The sequence below is a fragment of the Scylla paramamosain genome, chromosome 24, assembly GCF_035594125.1.
Source record: "Scylla paramamosain isolate STU-SP2022 chromosome 24, ASM3559412v1, whole genome shotgun sequence".
In the NCBI taxonomy this organism is placed as follows: Eukaryota; Metazoa; Arthropoda; class Malacostraca; order Decapoda; family Portunidae; genus Scylla; species Scylla paramamosain.
The window spans coordinates 882,501-895,718 of NC_087174.1; the positions used below are offsets into that span (position 1 = coordinate 882,501).

At 44.6% G+C, this 13,218-nt stretch overlaps 1 protein-coding gene across 1 annotated transcript in view; it reads left to right on the forward strand.

Moving 5' to 3' along the window:
* LOC135112506 (chorion peroxidase-like) overlaps nucleotides 1-8,894 on the forward strand; it is a 9,289-nt gene extending 395 nt beyond the window's left edge. The window contains 15 exon segments of the mRNA XM_064026921.1: nucleotides 204-438; nucleotides 559-739; nucleotides 1,001-1,201; nucleotides 1,611-1,837; nucleotides 2,262-2,432; nucleotides 2,776-2,949; nucleotides 3,203-3,321; nucleotides 5,442-5,544; nucleotides 6,012-6,209; nucleotides 7,086-7,225; nucleotides 8,055-8,123; nucleotides 8,125-8,196; nucleotides 8,198-8,265; nucleotides 8,450-8,454; nucleotides 8,590-8,894. Of these exon segments, the coding sequence (XP_063882991.1) occupies nucleotides 246-438; nucleotides 559-739; nucleotides 1,001-1,201; nucleotides 1,611-1,837; nucleotides 2,262-2,432; nucleotides 2,776-2,949; nucleotides 3,203-3,321; nucleotides 5,442-5,544; nucleotides 6,012-6,209; nucleotides 7,086-7,225; nucleotides 8,055-8,123; nucleotides 8,125-8,196; nucleotides 8,198-8,265; nucleotides 8,450-8,454; nucleotides 8,590-8,831 (2,163 nt within the window). The 5' untranslated portion in view covers nucleotides 204-245 and the 3' untranslated portion in view covers nucleotides 8,832-8,894.
* The last annotated feature ends 4,324 nt before the right edge of the window (nucleotides 8,895-13,218 follow it).

The following is a 13,218-nucleotide window of genomic DNA, read 5'->3' on the forward strand; positions in this document are numbered from 1 at the left end:
CTTCGTTTTTGTTTCCTCCACAAAAAAAGAAAAAAAAATCATGTCATGGTTTGATTGAAAAATTTTTTTCGTAGTTATTTAATTCTCGGGGAAGGCGGAAAAATGCAAAAAAAAAAAAAAAATAATAATGTTAATCGCTAATCTAATATGGTAATCACCACATCATTCTGTATCTTTATTCCTATGTTCTTCTCTTTTTTTAGCTTGTGTGCGTGTGCAGGAGCGTAGCAGTAAGTCCGGGGAATATGGCTGAGGTCGCATTGATGTTGTTCTCGTTCCTCACCCACCCTGCGCCCATCCAGAACTCGTCCCCTGAGAGTCTCCAGTGCCAGGGTCCCCTCCCTCTGTACCTTCGTGAGCCTTTTTCTGTGACAACACACCACAACCACAATCAAGACGCTGCCTCACGCTTCATAAATGCCACATTTCCACTCATGGGTAAGGTGTATTGGTATGAAGAACTTAACCATTAGTAAACAATACCTATGATAAAAATTATCGGTTCCTTGCTTGGTTGGAACTCTGACTCTTCACAGGAAGCATCTGGTCATTTCACAGATGACATCAAGTACCTCAGGACGTGGACGGATAAATTTAGCGAGAGTCGTCGCGCCTCCCAGACAGGAAACGGCTCTTTCCGTAAGCCGTCTCCGCAGCCACAGGATGAAGGTGTGCACAGACTAAGCTGGAAACACATCCCCTCCGACTTTTCGTCGATCGTCAGCGATAGAAATATAGAGTGAGTGAGTGTGTGTGCTTTAACGGTGATCAATGAGTATTTAGTTTCATTAACGTTTGGACATTCTAAGTATTTTCCCTTCATGATATAAACACTTGTTTTCCTTCTTGACTTCCCATGCCTTGCCTCAGAGTTTACTCTCATGGCGGTTCTGTTTCATTTTCTCACTCGAAGCCAAGTGTCTTCTTAGCTTACTTTAGATTTCATAATAACGTTTTCCTTCCCACCTTCTCAAACCATTTTTTTTTCCTCTTCCTCTAGGTTTGCTTTCAATGCCGGAAATTTAGAATTCAATAGAACGGTGACTTTGGAGCAAATTTTAAAGAAACGAAACCTGTCACTCAACAAAACATCGGCGCCGGGCGTGCATCAGAGACTCTTCCGCCGATCCCATCCCTTGGCGACGATCTTCTCGGAACTTGGCTACATCATGGACTACTGCACCGTTGTTCTTTATCAAATGTGAGGGAAAAAAAAACTTTTCAAGATTCTAGATAAGTAATTGATACACATTTTGAATACTCAGGATTTTCTCTTTCGTCCACTTTTTTCCCCAGCCGGATGTGTGGCGCCGCCGGTGTGCGAGTGCTGGGCGTGGCAAGACTCGCAGGTGTTGCGTTAATTATGAAATTAGACCAAATTAATTAATTACTCGTGTCACGGGGAATCGAGGTTACATGAATGTTGGAGTTTTGACTGTGGTACAGCTTGATATAAAAATTATCTAAAGACACTATTCCATTACAATTTCCCACGTATTTTTTTAATATACGCATCCTTGCACGACACCTAAACATACAGAGAACACTCTCAGTAAACATTCCTTGTATACCAAGTAATTCGCACCTTTTCACTCCCCTCCCACAAAAAGCCTTCTCCAAAGTGATGACTCCTTGCTCAACGTGACGCCTCCTGAGCTGCAGCTCCTGGGGACAGTGGACACCTGTGAGACGAGGAGAGAGCGAGAGAAGGAAGGCCCCTGCGACCCTGCCAGGCGGTACAGGACTATTAACGGCACTTGCAACAACATTCGCAATCCCAGTTGGGGATCTGCGTTCTCGCCACTCCGGAGAATCGTGCCTGCGAACTACGGTGACGGTGAGCATTAAAAACTCATTCATTAACTGCGCTTTGAGAGATTTCAGGAGCAACACAAGTTGGAGGGTGACACTGTCGTTGAAGGAGCATTTGTGTCGTGCTTGAAGAGCTTTGTTAAGAGACGTGAATGTCATTGAAATGACATATTTGTCATACTGGTGTGTAAGGCGAGTGTTGCAGCTAGGAGGAGGGCCAGCACTCCTCCTGCTGGAGGAGTGCTGTGAGTGTTGCAGAAATGGTAAGAGTATTGCAGAGGTGACAGGGTTGTTGTCAAAGTGAAAAGGAGTAATGGAGTTGTTGTAAGAGTGATGGGAGTGTTGCAAAAGTGAAGGGGTTGTTATAAGAGTGATGAGTGTTGCAGAAGTGGTGTTGCAGGAATACTGTGTGTTTTGCTTACAATGATGTCTCTATGTGGGTGTTGCAGGAGTGATGAGCCTCCGCAGAGCGCAGGACGGGAAGCCGCTGCCCAGCGCTCGTCTCGTTAGTGCCACCATCAATTTGAACCGGAAAAGCGCCGCCACTTGCTTCTCTTTCCTCCACCTCACCTTCGGCCAGTTTGTCGACCATGACATCACCAGCACACCAGTTGCCAAGGGTGAGTTTTTTTCGGCTTGGCCCAATTTTTTTTTTTTTTCACTTTTTTCGCACCTGTCCCTCTTAGTGCGTCACATTTGCTTTTGCTAAAATAAAAATCAATAAATGAAATAGATAAGTGAATACTTAACATAAGCTTTGCCTGAACTGTATCTAAAATAACTTGTCTTCCTCTGTTCTTCTGCTCTTCCTGAGACGTGAACTCTTGCAATAAGGAAATTCTTCGCTTGAAAGTCGTTAAGCTCTGAGTGTTTGGGTTTGTTTTGTGTCTGCCTTTCAGTTCCAAACCTGTCAGCATATCTGGAAGTAAAAGTAGACAAAATTTTAACCTTGTCCCGAGTCAGGTGAGGGCGAAGAAACGATCCCTTGCTGCATTGACGAGGTGAAGAATGATCCAAGACTATTTCATCCTGAGTGCGCACCCATCTCCATACCCTCCGATGACCCTTTCTACTCCACCTGGGGCGCCACGTGCATGGAGTTCGTACGCTCACTGCCCGCAGAGAGGTGCCAGATAGGTAAAGAAACCATGTCGCTTCCCATGGTTGAAATAACTCCAAGAATTCAAAACAAGTACTTGGCTTGAGATTTTGTGAGCCAGCGTGAATGGAAAAATTCAAGTGATGAGTCAATTTTTCAAAAGTATATTTTCATCATAGTACACATTATATGCAATTCATGTCTGCCGTGTGTGTGTGTGTATGTGTGTGTGTATATTTTAATAAGTTCCTGGTGTACGTTCAACTCATCTCATTCCCTGTTTCCCTTAAGGGCCTCGGGAGCAGGTGAACCAGATAACTTCATTTCTCGACGGCTCCAACGTTTATGGAAGCACGGACGAAGACAGTGAGAACTTAAGGGAGGGGAAAGGCGGACGACTGTTGGTGCAGGCAAGATACAATTTTGTGGTTGTGATTTAGGTGCATGGTAGTGGTGATGATGGTGGACGCAGTGCCAATGATAAACAATTTGAACACCTACTTTCATAGTGAACTCCACTACGTCAAAACCAAGCAGGTATCATTTCATAGTCTGGTAACCGATATGTACCTACTCAGAATCTTGTCCTGTTTTGTTTGAACTTACACAAAGGGGCAAGAAGAGCAGACCTTAGTGGCCGACACGGAGAGATATTTGTTGTGCATGACGCGCCGAGAATTCCAGCGGGATTCTCGGGACAGGAGCGTCTGTGTGTTGGAATCAGAGGCCGAGTGGGATACCTTCGTTCTGAATCCCGGATTAGGCACTGGCATGGTTTCTCCACTGCATCGCTCACCCTAACTTTCCTCTCTCTCTCTCTCTCTCTCTCTCTCTCTCTCTCTCTCTCTCTCTCTCTCTCTCTCTCTCTCACAGTTATCAGCAGTTTCCCTCCAGATACATGAAATACGTTTTCTAAACACTTTTAGCAATGATTCATGCTCAATACCATTAAATATATTTCATTTTACTCCACTATATTCCCATTCTCTCTCTCTCTCTCTCTCTCTCTCTCTCTCTCTCCTCTCTCTCTCTCTCTCTCTCTCTCTCTCCTCTCTCTCTCTCTCTCTCTCTCTCTCGTGACGTTAATGGATGGCGGTGGGCTTTATTAAATATTTTTTAAAGCAAAGACGGATCACCAGCACCGCTCTAGTAGTCACGGACTCTGCCAGCTGAAGGGAAGCTGTACCTGACTCAGAGTAATACTGGTCTCAGAATGTCAATTAAAGGAATCCACTAATGTTGAGGCAAACAAATTCCTGACATTCAATACCAAGCCGTGAACGACAAGCAAAGGGGTAAAGTTGAAAAGTCGAAAGGTTCAGTAAGATTTCACGAAACTCTTCTTCACAAACCAAATTACTGTGAGCGGGAGAGACTTCCAACCTTGCTCTTGTATTGCAACTCTGTATTTACTAAACTGCCTTTTTTTCATGCAAGACTTGTCAGAAACAGGAATTCACCACGTAAGCATATGTGTTTACAACCATTTGGCAATTAGAACTGCAAATAGACCTTTCTCGCGCTAATTAAGCCCCTGTACCTCAGAATATAGACTGTTATGTCTATATCAGATAGTGTCTATCTATGTATCCATCTATCTCTGTATCTACCTATCTATCTATCTATCTATCTATCTATCTATCTATTTATCTGTCTATCTATTACCCTATCTATTTATCTATCTATCTATCCATTAATCAGTCTATCTATCAATCTATCTTTTTACTTGCCTACTAGACTACCTACCTGTCTATCTTTACCTCTTTGCCTGTCTACCTATCTATTTGTTTATCTATCTATCTTTGGCCCGGCACTTTTTCAGTTTCCCGTTGAGGCAGCTGCCAAAACACAGCACCGAGGAGCCAGACACAGCCCCGTCAACACCCGGTGCACGTTATCTGCTGGGTGGACACGGACACTGGCGTTTTCCTTTTCCGTTTAGTGGTGCAGTGTTTAGCGTGCTCGGCTCACACCCCACTGAGTAAGGGTTCGAATCTCGTGCTGGGTACAGACATCTTAGGCTTTTCTCCCTTGATACCGTAGCTCCTGTGCATCCAGCAGAGAATAGGTACATGACGCAAGCCAAGGAATTGTGGATCTAGGAAGGACAAGGCCAGTAATCCTGCTTCCCTGTACGGCCAACAACACTATTGTTTTATGTGTGTGTGTGTGTGTGTGTGTGTGTGTGTGTGTGTGTGTGTGTGTGTGTGTGTGTGTGTGTGTGTGTGTGTGTGTTTTGTGCTGCAAAAAACCAGAAATAGTATTCGTTACATCCTGAGGTATAAAAAGCCAAGGTATTTGTATTACAAGAGAGCTAAGTCTCTCTCTCTCTCTCTCTCTTCTCTCTCTCTCTCTCTCTCTCTCTCTCTCTCTCTCTCTCTGTCTCTCTCTCTCTCTCTCCTCTCTCTCTCTCTCTCTCTGTCTCTCTCTCTCTCTCCTCTCTCTCTCTCTCTCTCTCCTCTCTCTCCTCTCTCCTCTCTCTCTCTCTCTCTCTCTCTCTCATTGCAATAACCATCCTCTCCTCTTCCAGGTAGCCAAGAACGGTGAGAATTTGCTTCCCCCCTCCACTGACAGGGAGGACGGCTGCAATAACGAGGAAAAATTCATGCAGAATGAGTTTTGTTTCATAGCAGGTGTGTGTGTGTGTGTGTGTGTGTGTGTGTGTGTGTGTGTGTGTGTGTGTGTGTGTGTGTGTGTGTGTGTTACAGGAAGAAAAAAATTATGAGAACAAGTTTGCTACAGGTGTGCAGATGCGTCATTTCCATGTTTGTCACGTTTACTCTTCTCCGATACAAGGATGCTTATGACTTATGTCAACACCATTCTGCAATTGGCAATATTGCTGTACTCTGAAAAATACACAATCATTTTCTTAATTCCTCTTTACTCTCTCTGTCCATGGAAACTGCATCTCTATACTGCTCTGAATGTCATCAAAGTAAGACCATATTTCTCAAGATGCCAGAAGTCGAGTCTTACGCAGCTAAATGTCTGACATTCACCTAACGTAACATTTATTGTACTAGTAAGTAGTAGACATGTGGCTGTAAGACTCGTAAGACTCTCCATAACAACACTAACACCGTTTTTTTTTTTACAGGTGACGATCGCGTGAACGAACAAGTGATGCTGACGCTGATGCACACGGTTTGGGTCCGCGAGCACAACAGGGTGGCGAAACAACTAGAGGCGCAGAACCCATCCTGGCCAGACAACCTATTGTTCCAGGAGGCTCGACGCATAGTGGTGGCGGAGATGCAGCACATTGTGTACAACGAGTTCCTGCCAGCAGTGTTGGGTGAGGCAAGACTTTCTTTTTACTGACAAAAATAAAGATTTAACACGGCGATAAAAAGTGGGTGGATAGGAACAGGAAAATGCAGCACAAAGGAAACAAGAGATGAGGAGGTAAAGACACAAAGGAGAGTGAAGGACAGGAGATAAAGAAGGAAAAATAAATGTTTATGAAAAATAAAAACTGTAATAGTGTTGATGTAAATCTAGAAAATAAGGGAGAAGCAGGGGAAAAAAAAAAGACTTAAAAGAAGAAGGAAAGATAAAGAGGAGAGTGAAGAGACGAGGAAAAGTTAGAGATAAGAACGTGGAGGGCGTGAGGACACAAGGGTGATGGAGCGAAGGATGCACATCAACGAGGAACTTCATGAAGGCGAGCTGTGGAGGAAGAAAAGGAAAGAAGAAAGAAAACAGTGGAGGCTATTAATGACGGATATGCGTTACCAGGATGAAAGGAAGAAGAAAAGGGCGGAGACAATAGAAGTCGGAGATGAATACAGAATAGAGCAAACATTAATGGAAGACTCCAGAGAAAGAAGGAAAAGCAGAAAAGCAGAAACAGAACATTATATCTACACAAACGCGACCTTGTGGGGCCTTAGAAATGAAATTTTACGATTATTTTCTGCGAAGTCATTGATCTTTGTGCGGGATTTACCGAGTAATTACTGTAAGCCGCAGGTTCACAAGAGGACTTACAACCATAAAGCTACAAATAACCTTTCTTTTTCCTCCCTTTTAACTGAAGTATTTAACATTTTTTTCTACATTTCGATACAGGAAAACGACAATTACTACTTTCAATGACTGCATGACTTGGTACGTTAATAGAATTTTTCCTCCGTCACCCCTTGACCAATTTCAGTTGTTTCTTCTCCAGGAAAAGAGCTGATGGAAAGGCTGAACTTGCTGCCTCAGAAGGACGGACGAAAGACCAACAGCTATGATCCAAACGTTAGTCCCAGCATCGCCAATGAATTCTCTACAGCGGCTTTTCGCTTCGGCCACAGCATGATTACAGTATGTATATGTGTGTGTGTGTGTGTGTGTGTGTGTGTGTGTGTGTGTGTGTGTGTGTGTGTGTTCGGATGTATGAGTTTGCCTTTTATTCATCCCTTAAGAACCAAGGAGAAACATTACCATACTTAACTTGGAATCAATACCTGTTTTATGCTAACTGACCCTTTAAAACCCACAATCACTTAGATAAAATACATTCCTCACGCTTCTCTTCTCTCTCTCTCTCTCTCTCTCTCTCTCTCTCTCCTCTCTCTCTCTCTCTCTCTCTGCAGGACAATATTCTGGAGATCAACAAGGACGGAAAGAAAGCAGCACAGGAAGTAAGTGAGGTCCTGTTCCAGCCTTTCTTCCTCTCTACGCCAGCAACTCCACCAAGAGGCTGCTGAAGGGAAGCGTGTCCCAGAACATACTCAAAGTGGATCCGTTATTTACTGAAGAGGTAAGAATAGTATGGATAGCAAGTGGTGTAGCACGGGAGGGAAGGAAGAAGGAAAGATGTTGTCGACTTCTGAAAAAAAGGGACTGATGCGAGTGCAGGAAAGAAAAGAAGGAAAAGTTAAGGTACCCAGGTGTGGAAAGTGAGGCAAAGAGGTGAAGTGTTGACGGATGAAGGCATCAGGTGAAAAGGGACGTTTAGATTACAGGAGATGAAGTTGTGTGTGTGTGTGTGTGTGTGATCTAGACAGTGCTACTTATTTTACATCTTGATTAGTACGTGTCGTTAGAGTTACGATTCTTTTTATGTAGTTTTTTTTTTTTTTTTCTCTCTCTCTCTCTCTCTCTCTCTCTCTCTGTCTCCTCTCTCTCTCTCTCTCTCTCTCTCTCTCTCTCTGCCAGAGTGACCGGGAAGCTATTCCGCGGAGAAAAGCAGTTCGGGATGGACCTGGTGGCGCTCAACCCTGCAACGGGGACGGGACCACGGCATCGGTTCGTATCTAAGGTTACGGGAGGCGTGCGGTCTGCCACTCGCCAAAACATTTTCTCGATCTGAATCAGCACCTCCTCCCCGGAGCAGTGGAACAGCTAAAAAAGGTGTACAGGTGAGCATCTAACCACAGTAAGACACTTGTTACTCTATTACTTACCATTTTTTATAACACTGTTTTGTATCGTGACCCAGCGAGAAATGTAATTGAGGAAAATCTACTGCGCAAGTCTTCATTTCCGTTTTCAATCTTAATTTCTCTCACAAAATGGGTTTCATCTCACCGTTAACGTGTCCAGGTCAGGTAGTCGCCCATCAGTTGCCATCATTCTGAAAATTCACATCCTAATATCTACCTTCACATGAGTTACACACCGGTGATGTGCATTGTGTGTCGGCTCCCCGCGTGGGGATATAAATAAGCATCCTTCTGATCCAGAACAGTGGAGGGATATTGACCTGTTTGCGGGAGGAGTATCAGAGAGACTCATTGAAGGAGGCCAGGTGGGGCCGACCTTTGCCTGTATTATCAGTGACCAGTTTCTGAGACTGAAGATTGGCGACCGCTACTGGTATGAGGAGGAAGGACCAGGAGCATTCACGAGAGGTAAGACGGAGAGGACAGACAGAGAGACAGAGAAGGAGAGGGGGGGAATGAGTGGTGTGTGTAACAAGGAGTGATAAATACAGGAGAGGTGGATGAGAGAGCGGCATGTGAGGGGAAAGGACTGTTTTAAGGGGAGTTAGAGAAGGGATATGAGAGGGACGGCTGGGAGGGTGTGCGAGTGTGTTAGGGGGAGGAAATGATGTCCAGGTCGGTGGTAGATTGGGATATGAGAGAGAGAGAGAGAGAGAGAGAGAGAGAGAGAGAGAGAGAGGAGAGAGAGAGAGAGAGGAGATGAGAGAGAGAGAGAGAGAGAGAGAGAGAGAGAGAGTATAACACAGTATAGGTTATAAATTATAGAAAAAGGAAGAGACACGACACAAAAAAAAGAATAATCCATACGGGCAATAAAGGTAAGCAGGATCTATCCCTCCTGAGCCTTCATTCATTACGTACGCTTTTCCTCCGTGCCTCTTACAGACCAAACTGAGGGAGCTGCACAGCGTCTCCTTGGCTCGCGTCATGTGTGTACAATGTCCTAGGCACGCACACCATCGGCGCGCTGGCCTCTGCAGGTGTCCCTCGGCCTTCAACCCTCAGATATCCTGCCAGTCAGACTGCATTCCCTCAATCAACTTCGACTTCCTGGGAAGCTGATGAGTACAGAAAGTCCTGAGGGGTTTTCTTCTCGCAATCTGATGACTGGACCTATCGCCGCATCGCCGCCACGGACAAGGAAACGTCTCTCTACCTTCACTGCTGCTGGTCGACACCAAGTGTTTGAGTGATTTGCTGCACTTTCCGGGATTTATTGATTTATTTAAGAAAGGACCTTCGGTATGTGCGACTTTTTGGGAAAATGTGATGTGAAAAGTAAATTAAAAGCCTGCTTCCAATTTCTAACATTTCCTTGTATTATTATTATATTCCTTCTTAAAGATCCTTTCTGACTTCTCTCCAACCATAACTCCAGCAGAAATATGAGGGAGCTCTAGTACCTTGTGGCTTTATTTTCGGTCCTGGTGAGCCACCCCAGCCAGCGTGTGGTGAGGGCAAAGCCACCCAGGCTCTTTTAGCTCATGAGGATGCTGGTAAACTGGAAATCATACGTGCATAACTACAAAATGAATTTACGAAAGTAATTTCAGAACAAACGCCTATATGTAGATATACTTTCTCGCCATTATACGTCTTTTATTTCATCGGCTCTTGCACCTTCTCATTTCCCTTAAAATCCAAGTACTCATGTTTCTCATAACAGGCTTACAATGGCAATGCGGATATAGTTGTGTTTTTCCACAAGTGCACAACAGCTGGTACCTTTATGAACATTGACCTCACCACACCTGCCGCTACACATGTGTCTGTCATCTTGTGCCGGGACAATGATCACCTGGCATCATAAAATATTTTTTTTCGAGGGCCGTGGTTACCTCCGACAGCCAGCTCATTCCACACACCTGGACTATAGGAAGGAAATACAAGCCAACACCACTAAACATTTGAAGATTATAAGGTGTTCGTCAGGGACTTTACCTGAATGATGAGAGGCCCAGGCGAGCTCTATCGAGTTGTTCACTCACACATCTCTCACCTGATCGATAATTTCTACTTGCTGATGTGGGCGATTACCTTTTAATGGCTTTGTGTATACTTTTCTGATCGTAGGGTCAGAGAGTACAGACAGCGAGGAAGTGACTGCCGCACACCTGTTGGCTGAGCTGTGAGTTATTGTTATTTAAGTCCTGACTGTTGATCCACCACCTCTGATGCGCAGTCGTGCACGGCCTCTCCTGCCTTGCATTCTGTGCGCTTTCCTGTGTGTGACTTTAGGATAAAAGAGAACACCTCCAGGATAAACTAACTGGTATGCTTGTGGAGTAATTCGTTACTGATGCTTTACCGGTAAGATAGTGCAGTCCGATCACATAGGACATTGTGGGGTGTTTGCTAAGTCTTTAGCAGAGACCATGTCCAGGAAGGTTGGTGCGGCGGGAACTCCACAGACCCTTAGCGGTGGTGTCCTTTCTTCACGTGTGGGATCTTTGGAGACTCTTAAGAACGCGATGATTGATGGTGATGATAATGATGTAAAGGGCAAAGGAGGAGGAGGAGGAGGAGGAGGAGGAGAAGGAGGGAGGAGGAGAAAACCAGGGAGACTAACGATAGCGACGATAAATGATTGACTTACTAGATGGTTTATGAAATTGTGAATAAACAAAGCCTACAAGGTATACACACAATGTTATCAAGTAATTCAATTCCTAACAATTTTACAGTTCCTGAAAAAAAAAGGAAAAAAATTGAGAGGAAAAGAAAAAAAAAAGTGGTCGGGTTACGCTTCGCCTTGACATTCGATTCTCATTTTTTACGCTCGCGAAAACGTTCCCTTTCTCTCTCTTCTATAACCTTTTCCTTTTATATAATACTACTGTTTTCGAGCTTTTATCTAAGGACTCTCTCTCTCTCTCTCTCTCTCTCTCTCTCTCTCTCTCTGCTTATCTTTTTCACGTGACTGAATAACAATGGACTTAACATCACGAAGAACTGGAAGATTGAAGCCACAAATAAACCCAGACCAATCACTTCTCAGTCCTTCCTGATTCATCCAGTATCTTCCCTATAAAAACTACTTCGTCTTCTATTATTTCTTTTGCCACTCAGAATTCAGATTATGAAAAAGGGAGCTGTTTACGTCCTCGTGTGGAGAAAATCTGTTCTTTCTTTTGCATTTTGGGAACGTTCCATTTATTATTGGAAATTATGAAATTAATTAAGGGCGTTCTTTATGAAAACTACTTCTCTCTCTCTCTCTCTCTCTCTCTCTCTCTCTCTCTCTCTCTCTCTCTCTCTCTCTCTCTCTCTCTCTCTCTCTCGCACACACACTCAGTAGAGAAAATATAATCTTTGCTTACAAACCTATCTTGTACTTTTTCCTATTCTCTCTCCTCGCCTTATCTCCTCCGCGTTGCCCCCTTCTTCCTAATCCTCTTCCTCTACCTGCTCTTGCTGCTCCTTCCCAATAAAGCCTCTTCGGAACAAGATTGCCGACGTCCGGACCAGCGGGAGAAATAAATCCGCCCGTGAAATCAAAAAAGATCAGAATTCACTCGCCGTGTAGCATCAAACGGCGACCCATGACCGTGACGCATGAAATGAAGTACAAACCAAACAGGAGAGTTAACCACAAAGGCACCCTAGACTGTCCCTGTCTTCAGCGTGCTTTACCATCAGCTCACTGCTACGCCTTCTTCTGTTATTGTCAGTGTCACTAGTCGTCAAGTTAGTATTTCCCAACCACCGCCACCATGTCTCCTTTCCCACAAGGCAGCAGGTGGCATTTCCATCTCCTGTATTAAATTTCTTTTTCTGTCTCTCTGCCACTCCCTGCCCGTCTATCCTTGTCTGTCTGCAAAGTGGCGTGTTGTGGGTTGTGAGGCTTTGGCTTGTGGTGCCGCCACTTCCGCCCCTAAACTTGGTACTTCATTACCCAACAGAGTAAACGGCCTGAGGGACCGGGGAAAGCCATCCCTCCTTGTCTGGCGCTTGCTTTGTAGTGACCATCAGCAACCTGCCTGCGTGTCTCCCGTCCTCCCATTTCACTCTAACAAAAATGGGTGAGGACAGAAGTTAATTAGAAAAATGTCACGTGATAAGATGCAAACGGAGATTTTTACGAACTGAATAAAAGAATCTTATTTTTTTCGACAAATACTTCACGCTCATCTGTTTACGTAACATGTTATTCTCTGAGATCTTTTAAACAGTTGCCTCGATTTTTATCTTCGATGCATATATACTGAACACATCAAGAACTAAGAACTACGAGGTGTGTCATTAAAGTTCCAGGACTGGTGTCCTAAAAGATGAATTTCAAACCCAAGCCACAAACCACCATATTTCCCCTTCAAAGTAATCCTTCTGGAGTATACAACTGCGCTCCCAACCCTCTACAGTCACTAATCTTTTTCTTACGTGCTTTTAAAATCATGTCCTCTGTTGCAGGTCGTTTAACAATGAGCGCTGAACAGCGAACAAACTTGAAGTTTTTGGTGCAGTTGGGGAAAACGCCGTCAGAAGCACTGGGTATGCTGCAAAAAGTGTACGGGGATGAGACAATGTCACGCTCACGTGTTTTTGAGTGGTGCAAGAGGTTCAAAGAGGGCCGGGAGGACGTGGAAGATGACCCCAGGAGTGGAAGACCCTCAACGAGCAGGAATGAGGCCAATGTTGAGCGTGTCAAGCAGATGGTGCGTGACGATCGTCGGTTGACTGTTCGAAAGATCGCAGATGAGCTTGGCATGAACCACAACAGCGTGTGGAAGATTATCACTGAAGATCTGGGCATGCGGAAAGTCTGTGCGAAGATGGTGCCGAGACTCCTGAACGATGACCAGAAGGGACGACGCATGCAGGTGTGTCAGGACATCCTCGAGCGTCTGGAAACTGAACCAGACTTGCTCA